Genomic DNA, 25,637 nt, shown 5'->3' with positions numbered 1-25,637 from the left:
CAAAGGCCTGGAGATTTCTTATTACCGCCATATTCATTTTGTCATTTCATATCAGACCATCGCCATTATAGCACACACTACCAGAGCGACATCAGCCCTCTCACTTCCGATCCCCAAGAAAGCGCCGACGTCAAATGATGCATATCTGAACAGGTGACGGCGTCACATACATGCGAAGAGTGTGGTCCCACACGATAGAATTATAATTTTTCCTGAGGCGTAGTTAGGGCGATTCTGACGCTGCTCACCATCTGCAATGATCTGTAATGATGGAGCATGTCTCTCCCCCCACCCCCCCCCCCCCCCACCCCACCATATTTTCCTCCCATCTCATTTTTTGGAAGACGTGTGCGATTTCCGAATCTGTCTTGCGACCGGAGAGCCACTGGAAAGTCTGGAAAGTTTTGAAGTCTATTACTTGCCTTGTGGGCGACTGAATTGAACGCTTTAAAGCCGATAATGCCTTTCCCTCCTTCCTTTTACCCCTTTGTTCGGGAATATAGTAGCCAAAAGTTTGTCGCAAAACATATACGTGATATTGATTTAGTCATACTCACTGCAGTTGCTTACTTTGGGAAAGACAGAGGGTGTATTCCTATGTGCAAATTTTTCAGTCAACATAGGGCAAATAACCTTAGGGGGTCTGGAATCCTGAGACTAACGTCAAGTTTGATGTCACGATTTCGACCGACGTCGGAAAGAACGGGAGAACAAACAGGAAATTGCATAGCCCGACACTGCTGTCTCTATGGACGCGTGGTCCGCTGTCTTACCGGGTAATTATCCTGTCAGTTTTGCTACCCGAAATGTGCTTGATTCGCTCCGTTGTCCTGCTCTCTGGAGATGATCGAACATTAATGGAGTTTCAAAATTGTCATTTCGAGACACGAATATTCCCCCTTCTATTCGCGCGAGTTGATAAAAACCTTCTTGATTAACCCAGATGTGTGGCAGTGTATTATACACTTGTATGGGATTGTGGTAGCCTTCTGACGTCACGTGCACCAAGACTAAAGATGGTTAATGCCCCAGACAAATAACTATAAATTGGTGGTATTGATACGCTCATTACAGAGTTCAGATTTCAGTTTGTAACCACATTGATTGTGCTATTGCGTTTCAGAACTGATTATTTCGTCGTTGGCTGCTGTCTTCACACATGCTCGGGCTATTAATGCACATGTCATTTCATTTAAGCAAATTAAAGAAAAAATCATTCACACGAGCTAATGAAGGAGCCTTGTATGATTGTGTGGGTTGCAGGGTTTGGGCAGCTACGATCACAGTGATTGGATCTATCACGCCGGAGCAGGTGGAGTAAGAACACGTAATACGTTTCCTACCCTCTCCTGTGTGAGTCTCTTCCTTCCTCTTTCTTTCACTCATCCCGCCCCACCCCCCCCCCCCCCCCTTCTCCCCTCCCCGCCCATACACTCATGTACCTAGAACCCATAAAGGCTTCAGGGCACTTCCCATCACATAGAGCAAATCATAATTATGTATGTTAAAGGAGATTACAAACGTTCGTTGCTGTTCTTCCTCATATCGTCTGATAGCCATGACCCCATCAAAGAGTTGCTGATGTTTGTCATTGGTCACTCTGCATCTGTCTGTCTGTCTGTCTGTCTGGCTGTCTGTCTGTGTTTCTTTCTGTCTGTTTTTATTTTTAATCACTGAGAACACACCTCACAGTTGAGATGCATTGTGACCGACTTCCAGAAGAAATTAGGAAGTAGTTATCAATGTAAACTATGATGAAACTGAGAGGACAAAGTGTCATTTTTGGTATGGAAACGAGTTCTTTGTAGCTCGTGATAAGATTTTACCAATGGTGTAAAATTATGGATAAGTATGGAGGTATTCGATTTATAGTTATCGAGGTACAAATATCTCACACATATCAGTCAACACCGAACTCAACTAACGTTTTTTAAACCTTATTTCTTGGTATCAAATGAGTACTGTACCGGAGACGGGAATTAAAGTGAGAAATGGTTGTTTTTTAACGATTCTATTGTGATTTGATATTATGCTAATACCATAGCATAGGTACATAATTTACGTGGCATAAACGATGCATAATTTACTTCATATATGTTTACTCGTCATTCAAATAATTATGTACACTTGCATTTAAAAGCCTGGGCAGCAGGGAATCCATGTGAGGATATGCAAAATATTTTTCAATCACGCTTTGTCACTTTATTCCGTTGGCTTATGCTCATAACAGTACTTTACATTTGAATTAGTCATTTTAGTTGCACCCTATAATAGACGCCGCTAATCGTGTATGGTGTGATAATCGCGGAGAAAACAGCATGTCCTACATTATATTTATACGGTCAAATTTTGGCCCAGTACTCTAGCCACGGGGTCGAGTTCGTCAGAAGACTGGGACAAAGAGACGTCTGACATATATACGACGTTTCCTGTGCGTAGGTGTAAAACGGTCGAGGACGCGCTGCCATCTTCGCAACGGTAAACCACATCCCAAGCTGCGCTGGCCAGAGGCAATTTCTGTGCACAGGTGTTCCGCGAGCAGAAATGCAATTTTCCCCGATCTGCCAATCCCGAGCCGCGCGCTCCGGTAAATGAACGTGCATAATCGAACGAAATGTTGTAGCACATAATATAGCTCGCAATTACAGCTGTGCCGGGCCATAATGCGAGAGCTTGGCGGGTCAAAATGTATGATTGGAGAGCGGGCGCAAGAGCCAGTCCGTGGCGAGGGGGAGGGAGATTGGATGAATTATAATTAGTGCAGGGGGGTTGTGTACATACTGGCCGCTATAGTGTGCTATACGCTTGACTGTCAAATACACTCGGTATAGTCACAGCCCCCCCCCCCCCCCCAACACCACCGTTTAGAAGATTGACCGCGAGATATTGGGTGATATTCCGTCTCACTTCAGTAAATTTATTAACAAATTTGATACACGTCATTGATTTATGATATTCCAGTGATATTGTTCAATAGTATTGGTATAATTTCATGATCTCCCTCTCCCTCTTCCTCTCTTTTCCTGTCTGTCTGTGGTGTGTACAATACTATACAGACATTTGAAAAAAAAATTATTCACATATCATTTGTTATTTTTGTGGAAAAATATCACCAGATTAATCATAAATGAGGGTCTAATGATCTACATAATTATGTTTTCTTTTGACGCGAACACTGCATGCTTATTTGTGTGATTGTGATTGTGTGTGTGTGTGTGTGTGTGTGTGTGTGTGTGTGTACGTACGTGTATGTGTATATTGTACTTTGTCACTTTCATAACGCTTTCTGATTAATTCTTGGCACCTCTGTGGCTTGAGAGGGAGGGAAATACAGCGCATTGTTGGTTCTCGACTGGTAGCCATGTTCGCAGCATATATCTCAACAATATGAAAATGACATCCTGTCGAATATCTTGCATCTTTCTCCAACTCTGTCTGAATCTCTGTCCAGTGTATTATTAGATGATTGAATTCATAGGACACTCGGAGAATTAATTATGCTATGTATCCTTTTTTTCTTTCGCCCAATAGACTGTTTTACTAGAGTATTCAAATTCATTGATTTATTTGTAATGGAAAGACTTAAGTAATGGCAAGCCATTCTATAGGTTCCTACTCCATGCATCACCAGTGCTTGGAATGCACTGTGCATGCAGTAGTTGTTGCCTTGTCGGGCAAATCTCACCTTTTTTCGACCTTTCGAACCTTTTTTTTTTTTTTTTTTGCTAAGAACTCAGGAAATGTATATATCATTAAGAAAAAAAGTATGTTAAAAGAAAAAAAAATTATTGTTATACTAAATTTGTCCATCCTTCAAGACGAAAAGCCTGAGATAAATCCCAGAGGAACTGTAGGAGCTCTCTAGACTCTGATAGGTGCCGATGTACAAATTTCATCCATAGACCCCTAATCGGAAGGATGAATAATGACGCGTGTTTAATCAATGAGGTACTCGGCTCTCCTCGTATCCCCTTTGTTTAACTATAGCGCCAAGTACCCTCAATTTAGTAATAATGGATGTGTGATTAATTCATTTCTTGAATTTCCATAAATGAAATTTATGAAACATGGAAAAAAGTGTCACAACGAGATCCTGTTACATAGTGAGTGAATGTTTTTGTTTTTATCATGAAAGTCAATGTACTATGAATCTAATACGATGTGTTATTATGTGCAATGCAATGCGTTTGCTGCAGTGACCGTAATGTTGTTAATGTCTCTTCTGTACATGGGAGGGGGGGGGGCGACTTGGCTTTTGAAGTTCAGAGGCAATTGAGGAGGGAGACCTCAGCTTGCCAACTGGGCTACCTGTTGAGACGTCAGTTTGGTCCTGCATTGTTCCAGGAAAATCTGCCGTGCTGGAGAGAATCCCCCTAGTGGCTAATGATTTATCTCAGATCACGACAGCCGCATACCACAATCACCACTAACACTGGGTCCCTCGAGACAAAAAGAAAGAGAAAAAAAGCGAACAGTTTCTATGTCAGGACGAACTTGACTGTGGCCGAGGTAAGTGACAACAATGATCCATAGAAATAGGAGTCTACTCGACCTCTAAAGATATATCTTAAAAAGAATTCCCTATCATCTCAGGTCGATGAACCCTTCCTGGTGGTATTATTATAGTGGTGGGCCACCTGTGCCTCCGAAATATTATTCTGAATTTTGAGACGAATTATGCGGAATGCTCGCATTCTCACGAACTGGTCGCATAAAACACACTGACAACGAAATCTATACCGAACGACATGCTTTCTTGTCGGTCAAGGGTGTACACAAATCAGTCCCGACGATTAAGAGGGAAATTTCTTTCGAACGTTATGTTCGCAACTTGAGTTATCCCTGAGAGATTATAAGAAAAAAAAACATCCAAACACTCATGATGACAAAAGCTAGTGACTCAAATAAATGCATGAATAAAAGAAGTTGCAAATTCCTCGTAAACTTGAGATATTATGGTCGATAAAACTTCCAGATTTTCCTCTCCATAAGATTCCAGAGTTTCTCTCGTTTCGTTTCGCATCCGGAAAAAGTCTTTGTTCCATCGTCAGAGTTTGTAGCAGATCAGCAACAATTACCATTTTATTTTTTGTGATGTGCGATAGACATTGGGAGAATATGAAATAAGTGTTTCCGCACTTTGTGTTATAATTATGATGAGGGGAAAATAAACAATACTATCATCGTTGAACACTCTCTGCCAGGATAATGTTGAATCTTGACCCAGGTGTTTAATAAAATCATTATACACTCGCACCTGCTAGTACTGGAACGGATGATACGGGACACGACTCTCGCATGTCGTTATTACATTGCATGGTTGTGGCAATCTCGATAGTAGGCCTATACTTTCTCTATCTGAGGTTTGGCATTGCGCATGCACAAAATCAGGAGATGCGTTTTGTGCGGAGTGGTGGCAGGGGAGAGGCTACCCTGATTGATGGCGGTGGAACCTGCTGCTTCTGGGTTTAGTTAGTCCGATATCTGATCCCGTCGGATGTCATTGACCGCGATGGCGGACTGCGGTACTCTCCTCCTTCGAGCCTCGGGGAAGATAGCCAACCAGTGGTTGGTTGGTTGTTCGGTTGATTGGCAAGCGTTGGAATGCGACGAGGACGAGAACCTGAGTGGGGGGAGTGAGAATAGTTCGCCCCATTGTTGAGTCTGGGATGTGGAGGATTGAGGCATCGAACTCACTAGCCCTCAGTGGAGTTTTCAGACTTTAAAAAGAAAGCTCACTTGTGAAAACGCGCGTAGAACTCAGAAGCAAACTTTGATACATGTTGTAAGTGTGAGGGCAAACCTGAAGCATGTCCCGGCCGTGCACGTTTTTCAATCACTCAATCGTAGTCCCCGGATGTGTTTTCCAATATCATTCGTTCAACTCAACAGGTAGTCCATGGGCCAGGCCAGATATTTGTACCACCTGAGGTGGCAAAACCTTTTTGGTGTCATTCTGTTTGTCGGGCATAGATATGCTTATCAAGCTATGATAGCATTTCCAAGTGAGTAGCTTAGTCAAAATAAATGAATTTTTAACCGATTTGGTCTCGTTGTTATATCCCTATACTTCTGAATCGAAACTAACCGCTATACAAAGAAGAGCACTGTCTCCTGTATGTCCACAGGTGTTCTGTTGTAAACGTGGTGCGCTTGGTCTTTATTCAATGCAGCGAAGGGAATATCCGAACGTTATGATGTCCACAGCGCTTAGTCTTTATTCAAGACGGCGAAGGGAATATCCAAAGCTTATAATACAGTGTATATCCCATTATCTAAAAACAACAACAACACAGTAATTCCTCGTGAATTTTGCCGTATTTTTCAATTATTTACCATTTTCCGGTGAAAGCGCTACGGTGAAAACGCTAATACCACGCCAATGTCGCTTTATTTCCATCCAACAATGAAAGATGATGCAAAAACAATGTACCGGTACACTACAATACAGTATGATAAATAATATTGTAAACGAATCGAGTGATTTTGTTTAAAACTGATGTATTTGTTGAGAGGGTAGTATAAAAACAGTATAGATAATCCCTTTTATTAGGAACATTAGATATGATAACGGTACATTGTTCTAGATAAAGACTAAGCGCACCGCGTGACAGTTGTGGACATCATAACCCTTTGGATATTCCCTTCGCTGCATTGAATAAAGACTATGCGCACCGCGTTTACAACAGAACACCTGTGGACATACAGAAGACAGTGCTCTTCTTTGTATAGCGGTTACTAGTAGTTTCGATTCAGAAGTATACGGATATCAAAACGAGACCAAATTGGTTAAAAATTCATTTATTATGACCAAGCTACTCATTTGGAAATGCTATCATAGCTTGATAAACATATCTATGCCCGACAAACAAAATGACACCAAAAAGGTTTTGCCACCTCAGGTGGTACCAATAACCCATTTTTCGAGTCTTGGCCCATGGACTAAGGTACGCATAGTCAGTCCAGGGAGGTGAGAGGTCACCTCCCTGGTCAGTCTGAACAGCGTAATCTTTGTCCATACCTCTCGCCCCCTCCCTCTCTCTCTCTTATATGTATATCTAAAACAACAACAACAACAACAACAACAACAACAACAACAACAAACAAAAACACCCGTGATTGTGATTTTAGAGCTTTGCTTGACCTCGAATTCACTTCCCATTATGATGCGTATGGGCCTATGTATTATCAGGGAGGTAGGACCACCTCCCTGGTATTATGAAAAGCATTGTTATAAGCGGTGCTGAGATTAAGGGTGTCACGACTTCGTGTTTGACTGACAGGTCAAGGAGTTCATGGTACAGATGTTGTAAGGAATGTTATCTGTGCCGTAGTCTGCAATCCGACAAGGAGACTCATTACACTTTCTGCATCACATCGCAACTCTAAACTTTAGAAAATGCGTTCTAGAAAATTAATGGTGAACCCCGTCAAAAGCTTACTGTCATTCAGTCGATTCTGATAATGATTCTTATAATGATGTGTAGAGAGCAAAATGTCGTTGGTCATCCAGTCATTTCTCAGAACTTGTTGCCCAGTCTGCGATCGGCTGACCCCCGGGTGAATTGCACTGTGGTCACACTGTAGTATCAGCTACAAATGCATCGATTTCCACTTTTATGGGGCGAAAATCAGGATATCATTTCCTGATACCAGATGCAACGACCCCGGTTTTTGTTGTTGTTGTTGTTGTTGTTGTTGTTGTTGTTGTTGTTGTTGTTGTTGTTGTTGTTGTAGTTGTTGTTTTTGGTGTGTGTGTGTATCTGTGTGTTTGTTTCTTTCATGATAGCTCACAAATTTTCAAGGATGCTCACATCAGGGAGGTGGAAGAAAGATCTTTCTTCCACCTCCCTGCTCACATTTTCCCAAAAGTTTATGATAATTAGATGGGAACAAATTTCATGATAATGGTAGTAGTTAGAAAGATGATATTGATGTTAATGCTGATGATGATACTAATGACCACTATATTCTTGTCTTACTATGAGTATGCATGTACTCATGTCCCCAGTATGACCAAGGAGGTACTAGGCGCGCCTATAACCTCCTTGATATGACGTATTCTACTTCAGTGTAGCTTGCTTCCACCAGTACTGGCACTCACACGAAAATCCTTACTATAACATTGCCTGTCCACCATGAGGGCGCTGTATAAACGGGGCATTTGTCATAACTCGAAACGCTTGTCTGTCTGTCTGTCTGTCTGTGAGTGTGTGTGAATGTGTGTGTTTTGTGTGTGTTAGTCATAGAAGAAGTTGGTCGCGACTTTGTCATTTTCTCATCGACTAGGTTGGCGTACAAAGACGAGATTAATAGCCTTCTCCGATGATACTGACAGTAATAACAGTAACGGTGATGATGATGATGATGATGATGTTGATGGTGATGATGATGATGATACTACTACTACTACTACTACTAATGATAATAATAATGAGAATAATAATGATATAACTGTATTATTGTTATGCTGTAATGATCGTTATACTTTATCATCATCATCATATTCATTTTTACACGACACCAATTAAATGTAAGATCGCTTTCGCTCCATTGTTTTCAGGTTCCCTCCCCCTCCCCCTCAAAAGAAAAAATTCTTCCAATATCTAGTATTTTGTCACCAGTCGAGCAGGGCAGCAATAGTTCTCATGTCAGGAAACCATGCACTAGTACGTCAGATCCTTATCACACTCCAATCCGGTGCTTTTCAGATGAAAACCAACCAATGAATATTGATCCTCATCCTTACCCTCGTTGCTAGGATAGTGATTTTGTCCTTCTCACTACCCAAGGTGGATTTTCCTGTATACGAGCGCTGCTGTTTCAAAGGGCCTTGCCGTTTCTCTAACTCCAGCATTGGCTGGTAACCACTCTTATCCCCGAGGTGAGGAAGGGAATTTGTCGGTTAAACATCTGATCAAGACGCTGGATAGAAATCGAACCCAGGACCTTTTCATCGAATTTACGAGTCCAGTGAATTGTCCGTATACTACCACCTCCCTATGATACCACTGTTGCCATTGATGTTTGGTCGGAACATGTAGTCTGTTTAGCCCGTGGGGGCGGGCTGATTTTGCTACAACACACATTACCCATTGACATCTGCCCGAGTATACTCGGGACTCGTCCTCAACGGGTTAGTGATCAGTCGGAAGTTTTACTGGTACAACTCGAAGAGTGTTCAAATTGAGCCAAAACAAGCCGTCTTTTTCATACCATATCAGTGAAATCGCGATATTCTCTCGAGGAAATGAGCGCTCCCTTGCATTCCTGTCCCGCTTTGCAGTCACAGTCACTGTGTTTAGTAGGGCTCACACGGGTAAATAATTCCCCATAGAGACGTGTGTTAAAATTTAAAATTAAAAAAAAATTCTATAAAATATAGCTGGGAGAAATGAGGTGTTTCATCTTCACTAACCTGGATAAGTGAGCTATGTCCTGTCATCCATCAAATTTCCAAGGCGGGTTCTTCAGCTCAAACTCTGTGTAAGGGTCCGCCAAGCCAGACTACAAGTTCTTTTTAGTCAAAAACTAACCTATTTTCTGTACATGCACCCAATGAAATATAATCCCTTCAAATTCCATGAGAAAAGTTTTTATCTTCAAACCAAAATGCAGTTTGTAGAGGAATTCATACTCAATATCTGCAGCTATTCAGTTTTTTGCCAAACTGCATTATTGATTTTTTATTAATTTTTTCTTCATTTATTTTGGTATCTTTGGTACGAATTTGTGAAGGGGTCTGGGACATTCCATTTTATTTACAGGTGTGAGCCCTGTATGTCGTCTGCAAAAGAGAGGGCGCTCCGTACTCGCCCTTCCCCACCATCTCTCTCTCTCTCTCTGTCACCTCAATCTTTACACTTTTGGACCTTGTGATTATTCGGGTGGGGGGGGGGGGACAAAGAAGAAACAAATAATATTTTCTGTCATACATGCATAATGAGTGGTAAGGCCTAATTCCAAGGCAGCTGTGATTGTGGCTAGTTTTCCAAAGACGGGCTGTTGATGCTGACGGGGCGAACATAAATGCCGTCTGCATTACTCACGGGTCGGTCCCTAGGTTTCATGATGATTCATTTTGATGACGGAATAAAAATCGGTTGTCAGGGTTTGATGGTGTTAGTGCTTTTCCCCCCTCTTCTTCATAAAGCTCTACATAAGTATAGAAATCCCTGATTAGACTCCAAATGGTATCTTGATAATTGATGGATCGTTGGAGAAGTCCTCCGAGTGTGCTAGACCGAAAGAAAGGTATCGTGGTCATAATGGGAAGACAGAAATTTGTAGACGGACCCTGAGTGGGAATGTGCGCTGTGAGCTCCTGAAATATGGCAATGGTGTAGTCACCATGCTTGGTAGCCTACATAGGAGCATGTAAAGGAGCACTTGTATGAAATGAGTAGGTCTATATCCGATGAGAATTTCAGGAAAACACTGCCTCAGTGAGGAAGGGCTTGAATGAAACCATGTGATCAAAGCAGCAGATCATATCAGTCGTTAGCATCATATTTTTTATGCCAGTAAGTAATCATTTTCAATGATTACTTACTAGGAAATCCACCCCAAAAATACATAAACTTCAAAAGAACGAGAAAAATATTCCCTACAGAACGATGCAAAAATGACAAAAATCGGAAAAGAAATAAGGAAGATAATATTTTGAAATTTCACCATATTTTCGGAAAACATTTCTTGACCAGTCCTTATGAATATTCAAATGAACGAGTTGATGATATCAAACCCTCACAATTTTTCACGATATCTTCTAGGCCTATATGAAAATCGGGAAAAAAATGTTATTTTTAGCCAATACGAGTAAAAGCATGTTCTCGTACCAAGAGAGTTAACATTTGGTGTGGTGTGTGTTTTATTATTATTTCTTTTTGGGAGGGGGGGGGGGTTAAGGCAAGTTTTCGGCCTATATTCATACAGCTGAAAGATGGAATTTTTGTCATTTCTGTATATGAAATGAATACGAAATTGTGAGAGTATGATATATTTGTCAACTTGCGCATTTGAATATTCATAATGACTGGTCAAGAAATGTTTTCCGAAAAAGTGAGAAATTTCAGAATGTCATATCTTCCTTATTTCTTATCCGATTTTTGTCATTTTTGTGTCGTTCTGAACGGAATATTTCTCACTTTATTTTGAAGTTTATCAATTTTTGAGATGGATTTCCTCTTTAGCACAGCATCTTGCAAGGTATGACACCGTTATAAACTCTCGAGACGTCCAGGAAGGCCATGGTCGATAACCTCTTTTAAATCAATTCAAATAGTTTGTCCGATTTTTGTACGAGTTCACTAATTTTGTTCTTGTGTTTCGCTTACTTATATGCAACAGTAATTTCCATACGGGATTTTCTTCATCTTCATTCATTAGAAAGAGGTTTTATATACAATGGGTTCCCACTAAAATCCCATGCATTTTGACATCTTTCCATCTCCAGTTCGTAAAATACAAAATCCACAAATTAACTTTTGAGTGTTAAACTCTTGCTACTTCCACTATTGGTACTACTCACAATCTACCTCAGGCAATCCTTACAAATTGGTTAGTTATGGAAATCTCTTACTTTGGATGTAGGGCCGTTTATACACGCAAGAATTTTCTCCTTTGAGGGGGGAATAACGTTAGAAACTATGATGAGCGATACTTCATTATTCTAAATCGTCCGCTCTCAGAATCGGTACAACGTGACTACGTGACTCTTCTACTGCTGTTGTGGTTGAGTTTTTGTTTTACTTTGATATGTTTGTTTGTCCGTCTTGTCTATTCGTATGTTTTTCTTGCTCCCTCTCCATCTCACTCTCTCCCTCCCTCCATCCTTCTTTACTTTCATATTCTACGCGGTGAGTGCTTCAAGGCAATCCTGTTTGAAGAATCAATCAGTGGAAGGGGGAGGGGGGCTAAACCTTCATAGCACGGTACTTTTTACGACAGAGTCTCCGGAAACTTTCCTCTGTCAAGAGCTCAGCAGCTGCTCCGGGGAGAACCACTCTCTCTCTTGTGGTATCTTCACAAGCCAGGGAATAATGCGCGGAAATCCCCCTCGAGTCACCCGCATTGCCGTTCGTTGCGCGTGCGCGCCGACACGAAAACGCGGGACAGAGATGCGGGTTGGATGTCAACCCATATGAGGACTCGGGAACAACGTTTGCATTGCAAGAAAGATGCAGTGATTGTCTTCGACCGTCACTAGATGGCATATAATCGAAAGGTGGGGTGATGTGAGCAAGTTGCTTGAAGCGCACCTCCAAGGTAGACACTGCATCAGTGCTGCTCCAAGCCGCCTGCGCGCACTCGAATTACAATATTTGGCGAGAGAAGAATTGAAAAATCTGCTGTCATCGAATTTTTCAAGCATCTCGTGAGTAACGCCAAGTGTTTTCTTACTCATGTTCGTCTCCAGGCAAAGGGGAGAGAAAGAAAAAGAACAAAACTGAAAAAAGAGAAAATTATTTTTTTTTCTCCTCTGCGAGCAAAGTCGAAGGATTTTATCGATCGGACTGCCCCCTAACACGCTGGCCCAGACAACACCGTCTAGAATTGTGAAGCGGCAGAGGCAGAGGCGCACATTGTTCAGTTCGTGTGGCAACGAAAGCTTCTCCACAAAATCTGCGGGTTTGTTGAAGGCTGTGTGTGTGTGTGTGTGTGTGTGTGTGTGTGTTGCAAGAGATAGAGAAAGATAGAGAAAGAATAGAGTAGAAAGAAACATAAAACAAAAGCTACCACATACAAAAGAGATGGTGTTTTCATTCGCTTTTTTTTTTAAATCAGAGGTCAAAATATAAGAGATAAATGCGCGCTACATTTTTGACGTCCGTGAGGTGAGAAGCGCGCTGGAACAACACTGCGTTGCTTTTTGAAAGGGATGGTATAGTATTGGTTAGGGTGAGGATTCGGCTTTAACTTTTTGCGAGATACTCAGAAACCACTTTATGAAATGAGCATACAATTCTAGGAGGAATTCAAATTCTATTTAATGAAAACAACGTGATCCTCATAAAAGGTGGGTCCCACCTTTTATTAGGATTACTCTGTTTTGGATATCTCAGCCATTTAAAACAAATTTTTAGCAAATAAACTTTGACTTTATGTTAGAATTGTATGCTCTTTCATATTTCATAAAAAGGTTTCTATTATCTCAAAAAGTTATCATAAAAAAAGTTTGGAACCTTGAAGACCCATCTCAGCCGAAACTGTAATATCCCTTTAGATATTCATATATAGTTTTATACATTTTGTAGTAAATATTTCTTCAAATAATTCCTCTAACAAACTGTACGGCCACTCAATAATGAGAATCGTGATCTCGTTTGCAACACATACAGGTTCGACTAGCGAAAAATTAAGTGGGTTTGTGTTCTGTTGCTGTTCATAACTCACATGCAGTAAAAGAAAACAGAAAGAAAGAAAGAAAGACGGGAAGAATAAATTCCCAAACCATAATCATCCAGGAACACTTGTAACAGCTAATCATATATCAGGACTATGTCCTGAAAAGAGGAAAAAGAAATCACTGAAAAAATTGTTATGTTTTATAATCTACAGTCGAGATTTCTCGAGTAACGAGTATTTTCAACTGCTGTGATGATACACCACAACACATGTGTATCGTGGTGTGACATGAAAGTATTAGGACATTGGTGATGTGTCAATAGTGGATACTGGTAAGAGCTCTAAATCCCACCCCGCCCCACCCCCTTTTCTTGTCGGCGTGTTTCGGGCGAACCTGATTCCTAGGAATGTCTCGTAGTGATTCCCGCGGGACCCAGCCCGCCACTACCCAGCCTCCCTCCTAAGACGCGGGCATTTCAGGTCACGGTCGTTCTGGTATTCCGCGTCGTCTGGTGGCTGGTCGATACGACCGAGGTGGGACTGCGTAAAAAAATTGGCCCTAAAAGCTCTGCAAATTGGTGCTTTAGTCATAATAATATTCTACCTCCGCGAAGCTACCTTCTATTTCGAGGTTTTTCCTAATCCAGGTACCATCGTTGTTGTTGTATTTGTGGCCTAGTTAACCTGCTTGTTCAATTTCGCTCTAAAACGTGCTTTAGCTATCATTAAAAAAAACCCGGTACTAAAATGAAAGTGTCGTCATTTCATACTGGTCTCGAACATTAATGAGCTAGCTTTAGTTTTCACATTTTGTGACTTTCACTTGAAAGATATTTATACCCACCCCCTCCTCCTCGTCATCATGATAATCTTGATCGTGATAGTTGTCACACTTCTTTAGCAACCCTGTTGCACGCTGACTGCACACCGTCACCGTCATGAACTGCAATCAGCTGGTGGCATCGACGGGCTCGATATCGGCGATCACCTGTCCGTCGTCGTTGGTTGCGATGCGATTAGGTGGGAGAGCGGTTCCTGACTCATCATTAGCAGGGGAGTCTCTATAGTTCGATTCCTGACTGGTGCGTGGGCCTACATTCTTTGACAGGATGGTCAAGATGTCTGACCCTTGCAATGGAGTTACTGCATGTTGTATCTCCCCCGCTCCCACTCCATAGGTCATGCATGCAATATGTCGGGGTTTTCGTCTCTTGGCATCTGCTCCGGAGAGAAATTGTAATAATGTGCAATATTATGTCGCGTGTGATGTAGGAGCGATTTCTATGTTGTTATACCCATGTCATGTGGCACTTCTGCTTTTACCCACGAACATGATAAATGGGCTGATTTTTCGGTGGCTTCGGTGGAAGTCGACGTTTCTACCGTGATCCCTGCAGGTGCCGACTCTAGTCTACTTGTGCAGACCACGATCTCGTCATCCGCTGGTATAGAATCCGATGGTGGCTCCATGGCTGTCCCCCTTCTGTAGACACAATATCCCCTGTTTCCTATATTGCTGCGTCGTTCAAGAAAGACGTGTCACCAGGAGAAATACGACAAGTAGAAATTAAGATGAGAGATAAAGAGGGATTGTAAAGGGAGAGCAAGAGCATTTTTCCCCAGTATAGAAAATATTACGAAAATTATGAAATTCGCCTGAGTATGCATGGATTCGCTCCTTTCATTCATATGTCTGAGCCTGTACACGGCGGATGAATGGGTTTGTTTGCATGTTGCCATAGTTACAAGGCCAGTTATTCTCTGATGACATTGCTTTGAGGCATTGGTTTCTGAAAGAGGATTTTCTCAGTTGAGGTCAAACGTTCGTACACATGCCCACGTTTCGCACGATTCCTCGTCACATAGTTCATATCTGTTTTGTTTTGCTTCTATAAATCGTTCGTTTCGGTTTTAGCGCTTATCTTTCTCTTATATTTTTCGCTGGTCCCGAAAATGTCAATCTGTCAAAGTAATATCAATTGGCCCTGTCATCTTTGGCGGACGTTTCGACCGCATATGGGCAGTAAATGTGATCTAACACTCCCAAACACACCATCTCCAGAGCCTGGGTGACTGTGACTGACAAGAATTTGACCCAACCACCGCGCGACCTTAACCTTGCCCCTGGTCACGAAGCACAGGTGGCATCCATGCCTGTTTTCCCTCCCTCTCCCTTTCTAGTCTAATGCTACTGCTCAGACGATAAAGCGGGGATGCTAACGACTCATAGGCTTGAAGATTGACATATATCAAGCTACTCTTCGCCGTAATTGCCCCTTTGCCGCCACTTTTTTTTTTCTTCAATGCACTCTTTAAGGAGTGTCCGTCTGTTGCTTGGAGTCTCCACCAGCTTTGACTCGTTTGACAGCAACGAAGAAAGAAAGAAATAGAGTTAGGGTCAAGGACGGACACCTCGCCTTGTTAGAATAGTTAACGAGGTCAGGTGCCTATAGCGACGGCAAGGACGATGACGAATCGCCTGCTGCCAGCATCCATCATTGAAAAGCGAGAGTGACGATGAGCAAGGAGGAAGCAGTCTATTCGTTCAAGCTCTTCTTCCAAACTTCCAAGAAATCTGACCTGCAGACGGGAAGTGACGTCACCCAGTTCGCGGTTCATCATCAGCGGCTCTAACGCTCAGTCGCTGTATAGGATGTAGACGCGAAAAAAAAGCTCATGCAACTACGTGTACTTCAAACCAATAGTGAATTTCATGATACACTTTATACTCAGTACATGAGCTGTCAGATCAGGCAAAACAATAAATGCACTTGCATGATCGCAGATTACGTCAATGTATACGAGCTTATTTTGGCAGCTTTCCACCCCATCACCATGCCCATTTACACAAAAATTTTCATCTGCCATGCACATTTACTGTTCTCATTGTCGGCATCAATGGCTATGAAATTGGTTACGGCGAGTATTGACGGGAGAAAATCATAGACATGTACTGTTAAAACCATGCCTTTATTCGAATTTGACTAGGACTGTGATATCAATCCGTGGCGTCTCCAATGATCATCTCTGAGCACCTGTGAGCTCAAAATAGTCTTGCCTACAGAGGCGCATAATTTCTCACAGCCAAATCAAAAATCTACTAGTGCCAAATCAAAATTCCAACCTGTCGTCTCGACTTCTTAATTATGTTATTTCATACGTCAGGCTTTTCACTCGGGAAGAATAATCCATCCATTCCGTTTCCGTCACCAATAGTGGTGTTAGTAACCGCCAGGTTGAAATGCGAAATGCCACTCCATGCACGAGATTACTTTGGTAAAAGACAGTGTAATCAGGGAAGCATGATGCAATCACAAGAAATGAAAGTCATTGACTTAGAAAGTTGGCTAAATATCGTCTCATGAGAACTGACAAAAGGAAAAAATGAACCAATAATCACAACTGAGTTGATGAGAAAACGATTTCTTGCCTCATATTGCTCTCATTGCTTTATAAGCACAAAATAAAATGATAAAGAACGAATCATGTTCCTTCTCACCTCCTCAATTTAAAGACTACAGCACCGTTCTTCTGTCATTGCTGAGTTATGACAACTCTGCGGTACTGTGACCCAGAGAGGATTCAATAATTCATCGCATGATTTGTTATCAAATTAGAAATTCAGTAACGATGACTTGTGGAGGTTGGTGGGAGACTTTTATCGTGAAGCGAGAATATTACGTCATCTAATTTGCATATATGCACCTGTGACGAATGTTTATGTTTCGTGAAAGCACCAGACACTTTGAAATTCCATAACTCTCTTACTAGTCTTTGATCTATTTTCCTGAAACTTCTGTCATTATATTTGTTTGTTCAGCGGCTCTCTGTCTATGGAAGCCAGCACAAACATGGGGAGATAAATGCTCCCAAAATTTGCATTCAACCCCGCGTCGTATTCTTGTCACAAGTGGCGAGTTTTTCGTGGGCAAGGGCAGTTCATGTTCGCATCCGTGTCAGACTCACTTTGTAACCCCATAACTATTATCCTCAACCCATCCGGTGCCCATCCTACCCTTCCTCTCCCGACATCCCTTTATTGGAAGAGGGCATCACTAATGGTGTCTGATACGGAGAGGCCTCTTTACGGCCCCATGACAACACCGTTCTATCCACGACATACGTGTACTATAGGGAAGGCAAGTAATGAGGTAGCGAAATCTGTCATCAGAACCTTATATCAGATTCCCTTGTCGACATCATACATTCTTGCCTGTCATACTCTCATACGAGCGAATGGGGGGGGGGGGGGGTGGATGGAGGAAAAGAAGAAAGAGAGGAGAAGATGGTATGGGGAAAGATGGAAGAGAGTGAACTAGGAGAGGCAATATAGGAGAAAGTAGGGAAGGGACGAGAGGTATTGATAGAAAGAAGCCGGGAGAGGGATGCTTTCGTCTAAAATAGCGCGAATATCCGTTGCATGAGCACGATCAATCCACGTTATTGTAGGTGTATGAAAGAAACAGACAGACGGGGGAGAAAGCGAGACACCGGACCAAAAAAAAAAGAGCGCCAAAACGCAGCAATGTAAAGCTTACAGCCAGTCGAAATGGTCGTTGCGATAGTTTAATTTTGTAGGTACAGCATGCGGTCTTCTAATTATTCAAGGTAGAGAGGCTGTTTTTTGTGCTGCTTTGCTGCTTTCAGTTCGAGCGGCTGGCTCATTGATCGGGGAGCAGCGCCCCGGGGACCGAGCTCGCACGCGATGCTGGAAAACATCTGTCCACATGGCCGGATTGTTGTCATGACTACTAATGGTCTTCCAGGCTTCTCGCTCCCTCTCCTCCCTGTTCTCCTCTCTACCTCCTCTCTCCCCCTCCCTCTCTCCCTGCCTCCATCTCTCCCATCTCTTTCTGTCTGTGTTCGCATTCATTTGCCCGCGTCGTGGCCAACCCATTCATCTCTTGACTGTACAAATCCTTGTGTCGCGTCAATCCATCAGATTCTCTTCATGTTCTCCTCACCTCCTCCCCCCTCCCCCTCCCTCTCCATCTATTTGGTATGCCACCGTGCGCAGAAGGACGCTGAGATTGGCTACGTCTGATTACTATCAGCGCTTCAAATCAAGATCGCTGATAGCATTATGATCATTACATTATCTTAACCCTCGCACACATATACGCACACACACATACATACACACAAACAAACACATGCAAACACAAATCAACACAAAGTCTCGATTCAATATTCTGCGTATGTTCACAGTAAGAAGTCCAGTATGTTATGATTAATGTAGTAGACCTATGTCCCACAATGCTGCAACACTGCACAGTATTTTGTTAATCATAATATCTCGGGTTTTGTCTCCCGCCTGCAGGGTGCGATGGAGTAGCGTGGATAAATCAAGATGGCGAGATCCCCGGCAACGAAACAGCTGGTGAGCGGAAGAACAGGAGGAGCACCGACTCAACAGAGACCTCTAGAGAATCATCGCAGACATGATAGAACCATAGAGGTTGTTGCTCCGTGATACTGCGGCCTAGGTTGTTTCTCCATGATACCACGAGGCCAGAGTCGACTAGGATGCCGCAGTCAACGCCATAGTACCTCCAAGAATAAAGCTCGCGGGCTCACCGCAGTGTAACGGAAAGAAGTCATCAGAAAAATGATTTGTAGAATATTGGGGGGGGGGGGGGTGGAGGAGAGGAGGATGAGTTGGGTTATCTGAACATTATGTTAGGGCGCCAGCTTTAGAGCATCACACTTCGTGCGCACAGTTACAAATGGAAGTTCAAGTCATCTACACTATGGTCAAGATTGCTTTGATAAACTTAGAGTAAAATCAGACCCGACAAAATGAAAGAGGTTTTGCCAAAAGTCGGACATAACGTAAGAGAGTTATGGCATTCCGGTTACGTAATGTTAGCGACTACACGCAGATTTGAAGTGACGCTGATAATGATCTCCCGAAATTCTCCCATCGGTATGTACACACACAAAAAAATAATTTTATCAAAATCATGTTTGTGTTTGTCGTTGATTAAGAAACCGTAATCTTTTCCCCCGAAAAGTGACCGTTGCTATATTGTCGGCTACTGCAAGACTGCAATTATTTAATGTGAAAGATTCATATTCTCATTGATGAAATTAACCTTAGCGGAGATTTGTCTGTAGTCAACTGGGATGATTGTGAGGTGATTACACCATCGCCTGCCAATAACAGTACATGGTTGCACCTCTCATCGCTGATCGGTGAAAGCTTCTACAATAAATTTACTTACTTTCTTGAATGAGGTTCGACTTTGATGCAAACTCTACGATTCTTTTGTTAGGTTTTACTCGTGTTCATGAAGGTCAACTTTATCTTGGAGTGGATTGGCACTTCAGGTGCAGTTTCAGTTCACCCAACAACATGAAATAGGGAGCTATGAAACGCTATAGGAAAATGAATCCCAAACAGTATAATGCCAAACATTCGCATTGCTTCAGCATCACTGCATACATGAGTTTGCTCAGTAGCTATCATACACTGTAAAAACATCGGTGTTAGATTTAACACCACGGGTGTTAAATCTAACACCGATCAAACTTCAATAAAGGACCACACCCACAGGTGTTGAAAATGCACTTTGATGGTGTTGAAAAGTGTTCATCTGACACTTCGTGGTGTTAATTTGACACTGTACCTGGTGTTATTTTGACACTGTACTGGTGTTAATTAAATAATGACACCACATGGTGTTGATTTGATATTTGTTGGTGTTAATATCAATGGTTTAACACCCGTCCAGCTTCAATAAGAGACCACACCAGCTGGTGTTACTTTGGTGTAAATTTATTTTCACATTTTTTTCAAAAATCTAGTATTTTAATGTAAAATTCTTGATCGTCTTGTTTAAATATAAAAATCAACAAGAAGTGCAGTTACTAAGAAACTCTTCAAAAAACAGTTTAAAATTTGGAAATGACACCCGGAGGTGTTAATTTAAAATCATAAATGAGCACCGAAAATTTAACACCAGCTCGGTGTTCACTATTTAACACCGGACTTTTTGCAGCGTAGCAATGTGGTCATTGCTTCCCAGGTCACCCTTCCCAGTCAAGTAAGTCATTTATGGACTATTGCAACTTAAGAAAAAAAATGGTGTGTAATTAATACTACTTACCATGTTAGGACCACATCCAGACGAAACAGTGTAGTCGTCACCGTCAGATGGACTTCCAATGTGTTTCCATGGTGACGAAACGTCGGGAGGATCGAAAGAGATGATTGATGACCCTTGGAGAATTATATTGCTGTATGATATAATGACAGTCAACTGATGTCTATGGACTATTAGGCGGTGAGGTTCATTTTAAGAGGGGGAGAAAACATGTTGATTTGAAATATTTAGGAATCGTATGTGTCTTGTAAGAAAACACGTTATTATTTTTGGAGGGATTATCTAAAACATAACCAACAAATTGCGCGCCAACTTTTTCGCAAAACTTCCAATCCATTCAGATATTCGTCTGTGGTACATTTAATCATCATGGTACATCTAAATTTTAGAGAAGAGTAATTGTGTGCACGGTACGAAAGCACATAATCCTTCAGATGTGCACTTTGATTTCACGATTTGTGGCATTTTTGGAACGTAGTGCAATGGAACCGCGTAAATTATACATAAGGAATTTTTTTAATACAGCTTAAATTATTATGAACAATATCCATGGCTAGGGGATAAGAAACACATATTTATTGCCATCACAGTTTCGACAAGCAGATATGGGTTTTTGCAACTCAACTACACTCATCGCCTCAATTTAACACTACATCTTCATTCTATAAGCAATTCTGCAAGGAATATAAATGCCAAAATATAAATACAGGGATAAAAGTAGCGCAAAGAGTGTCTGTACGTGGAATATTGTCTCCCTGTTGCTTTAGTCTAGTACTGTTTGATATAATAAAGCTGAATTGTATTTTAATAGATCGTGCAGTATTCAGCACCTCCAGCAATGACCTACGGATACGTAACAAAATATTGTGCCAAATTGAATGCTAATGAATGTACGGATTTAGACGCGCACGTACAGTTACTCGTATCTTCACTTCATGGATATCAACAGTGGTAGATATTGATGAAATTTATGTTTATTCAATCGTGACAGGAGTGATATTCGTAGAATCACGTGACACCTGAGTTCATTGAACTTCGGACTTCATGAGCACATTCGCCATCAAATGCCTGTTACGGTCGAGGGTGATTGCGATGTTTTGTAATTTTAGTCAGTGCAATAAGGGACCACCAATGTTATTCTGAATTATGCTGCGGTTCCAATGGAGTACGCGGAGGACACAATCATTGAGAAGGGGTGGATGCCCTTAAAAAAGGATGATATGCACACAATCGAAGTTTGTTGTAATAGTCCATGGCGGGTGAGCACAACATGGAGATAGGCAGTTAGTGCTATCAACGTTATTCCGCCACTTTTATATCACGCCCTCCTTTGGTATCTTGCAGACATTTATGGTTACCATGGTAACATTGGACGGAGCCAACCTCGGTAAAATTGGACCCGGAAAGGTGAATCGTGTGGTTGTACAGTACGTTGTATTCAATGAAACATGGATTTAGTAGGCCGATTCTTGTAAGGAAACTGATCCACTTCAATTATGTGTGTGATTTTAGATAGAGGAATAATCTTGTCTTGTACACCTTTGTGAAATGTTTCGAGTGTTCGTGTGGGTGTAATATTATAGAAAGTTGAGTGATATCTCCCAGACGTTTTCAACGCTCAGAGCGAAATGTCGGTGTGGATTAAACCAATGATATGCCGAAATCCCGCAATGAAAAAACAGAAAATCGCGATAACTCAAAGAAGTTTTGAAAAATGTGGTTGCAGTGACCAGATTCTATACCACTGAGAGCAGCGCTCTTTCATATGTACTGTACTGTTGTTGATGGAACCGTTTAATTGGATGTTTCTCGAGCGTTTCTGTTATTAACCGGGTAAATTGTTTTGAAGAAGTCATGACTGAAAGGGAAGGTAGACAATTGACACTTGCTCAGTTATTTAAACGGCATAATGATTGTGAAACAAACTTCAAAGCAGTCTCGTTTGTTGTCTCGCAAATTCTCGTCCCCCACCCCATGTGATTAATGTTTTAGCTCTCTGTTGCAAGTCCCTGTAGACTTCACCATCATCTTGTGCTAAGATGATGACAGTGAAGTAATGCTGACAATCGCTTCAACCAAAATGCGCCTCTACCTTGTGTATAGGAACGAAATTATGCAAGTGTATTTTTCGTTGAAGGGCTCCACGCATTTTCTGTTCTCCTTCCAAAATAAATGTTATAACCGTCTCATTGTAGGCAAGGTGACGATATGAATGTAGTGACTTTGTCGACCTCGCAAAACAAATTTTAATCTATAATGAGCTCATCAAATTCTCTTTCCCAGGATCTTCTTCGTCCCGTCCGGTATCGTAAAGGGTGGAGCATACAAATAGGGTCATGCAAATAGGACCACTATAATTATACATTAAGAGGACTTATTGAAGAAGAATAATCGGGACGTTTTCTCTCTGTCTTACTCATGCTCGATTTTATCCTTAAAATGCTTTGTTTTCTGAATAGGCTTCTGATCCTCGGAAAAAAATCTTTACTTTGACTTTGACTTTGTTCAATGTGTTCAATAATGCAAGTTTATGTTCTAATGAAAATTCGATACGGGCAGCAATTGATTGTTAGAAAACATTCCATTAGAAGTAGTTGGGGATGAATGCTTTGTTCACATTATGTTGAGTAACATTATCCTCATCGAGGTAATAAAAAAAAGTTGGCTGTATCTTTTGATCAATGGCTCTGAAAGGTTTAGGGTATTGTGATTTGTGGACGTCGAATGCAGTTGTTGTAAAAGGGTAATGATGTCACGACTGGAATACCCCTTTTGTAAAGGAGGGTAAAAGTGCTGTTGTTGTTGAAAGAGGGTAATGCTCTATCACCTCCTCCCGCTTTCCTCTTTCGTATTCAGTCGCATCCTCCCCGTATTCATCCTTCCAATTGTCATCTCTTGACCCTCATTTTTCGCTTCTTCTTTTCTTATTCTTCTATATCAGTCATTATTAGCATTAATAATAATATTAATAATATTAATATTAATATTAATATTATTAATAATAACAATAATAATAATAATAATAATAATAATAATAATAATAATAATAATGATATTATTATTATTATTATTATTATTATTATTATTATTATTATTATTATTATTATTATTATTATTATGGTCAATAATCATGTTTTCCTTCTCCTTCCTTATCCTCTTGAGTTGCACCTTTGGATACTCGGTTTCTTGTGGGACATGCTCCGATTGTGCGAATGGTCCACGGCGATCCATCTTTAGGAAGGCATTTTGGGTTGCTGTATAGGAGCAAAAGAGAACAATGAAGAAACAACGTGGCTTGTTTATTTTCCTGTCTCAAAAACGATTGTGATTACTCATTGATTCTAACTAAAGTAATCCTATATATTGACTGCCATTATATTGATCACGCATAATCTTTTCTCCATGTCCTGTCTTAAACTATAGTGGAAAAGATCACCTCAGTTGTTGTTTGTTTGTTTTTTCTATTCATTGAGGTACACGTTGTAGATAATTGTGTAACGTCGCCACCGTATGAAAAAAAAAAACTGGTTAATTTCCTGTTACTGTTTAGTTGGAGATACGAAGTGAGGTCTTTTCAACAATTGATTGAATCCTGTCTTTGATATAAATGACTACCTCTCGATCGTTTTATTTTTTATACTTTCATTTTTGTATCAGCATTTCGAAGATGCGATATTTGTACTTATCTCGTATGTCATGAATATATTGGTTGCGTTATGATATTACTTTTCGATTATACATTTTGTAAAGTGTTTAACGATGACTGTTGCCGAAAGAGTGAGATGCAAATGACCGAAAGGGTTTTTTTTTTCTCTTTTATACCACTTGAGTTTGGAGCAATAATTCTCAAAATGTAAAATCAAGAACTGGTCATCATAATTTCATCTAGCCCACATTGCTACAATATTAACGCATCTTGGTAATGGTGAAGATGCAAACTTTAACCACTATGTGCCAGTACAATAGTGACACGGTAGTCCACTGGATACAGAGCCATTACTAGGCCTATGTATACTATTTAGTAGATATCACATTTGTCATCATAATATTGGACATGCCGTTGCTCCTCGATTATTCGGGCAGATGTGACGTAATGTACACGCACCGAAGCATACGCCCCATATAGGACACCCATGTACACTCGTGACAGCATATCGAATGCCCTGCGGATGAACGCACAGCAAGGCAAAAAGAATCATTGCTTGATGAACTCATCATGCACAATCATAAGATTCAGTGCCATGTATGTAGCAGTGACATTATTTGACTCAAAATAAATTGCATTTTTCTGTCCTCGTAAATTGGCTTGTATAACATTGTGTTTCGTTTTATCGGACGTCAATAATTTTTGAGAGATGAGTGTGAGTACAGTTACCTCCGCCGTTAGGAAGGTTCTTTTCGCCGGCGTTTCTTTGTTTATGTGTTTGGTAAAAGGTGACTGGATAACTGGGGAAAAGAGAGATGTAGATTTTGCTCTTGATTAGTCATTCAGGCCTAACAAAGCAGGAAAAGTGAGAATGATATAAACTGAGAGACAGACAGTGAATACATCATTGTGAAAGAGAGGGCGTGTGAGGGCGGAAATAAATGATGATACACATCAGTGGTGGTGATGATGATGGTTGCGATACTACTACTACTGATACCTGCTGCTGCTGCTGCTACTTCTACTTGTACACTACTACTACTACCACTACTTATGCTGCTTCTACTACTTCTACTTGTACACCACCACCACCACCACCACTACTACTACTACTACTACTACTACTACTACTACTACTACTACTACTACTACTACTACTACTACTACTACTACTACAACCACTATCAATGATAACAGAAAAAAAATACTACACACCACTACCCCTTAATAAGGATTTGAACGCACATAGAAGTAAACCTATTCTTGTGGTATGTCCTCGTTCATGTCATCTTCTTTTTCTTTTCTTTTTTTCTTCTCTTTCCTCTTCTTCTCCTTTTTTTTTTTGTTAAGTTTAATCAGATTCCTGCAGTAAACTATCCGAGGTAAAATCCATGCAGTTATGGAGAAATTGGAGTTATTGGTCGTGTAAACGTGTGGTAAGACCATGGTGTTTTCTTCCTCGACTATGTAAGATTCACATGGCATTAAACATCCACATACAGAGACGAGCATCGATAAGGCAATTAATGTTACGGGGC

General features: G+C 41.1%; 1 protein-coding gene across 1 annotated transcript in view; it reads left to right on the top strand.

The window, feature by feature from the left end:
- Window positions 1–18,788, top strand: part of LOC139715647 (uncharacterized) — a 37,515-nt gene extending 18,727 nt beyond the window's left edge. Inside the window, exon 2 of the mRNA XM_071627205.1 lies at window positions 18,668–18,788. Coding sequence (XP_071483306.1) covers window positions 18,668–18,682 — 15 coding nt within the window. The 3' untranslated portion in view covers window positions 18,683–18,788. The remainder of the gene's footprint in view (window positions 1–18,667) is intronic.
- The last annotated feature ends 6,849 nt before the right edge of the window (window positions 18,789–25,637 follow it).

The sequence above is a fragment of the Diadema antillarum genome, unplaced genomic scaffold, assembly GCF_040938485.1.
Source record: "Diadema antillarum isolate AM-2024a unplaced genomic scaffold, OU_Dant_1.0 scf00000053, whole genome shotgun sequence".
Taxonomy (NCBI): Eukaryota; Metazoa; Echinodermata; class Echinoidea; order Diadematoida; family Diadematidae; genus Diadema; species Diadema antillarum.
Note: the sequence above shows the minus strand (reverse complement) of the source record. Positions and strands in the feature narration are given on the sequence as shown.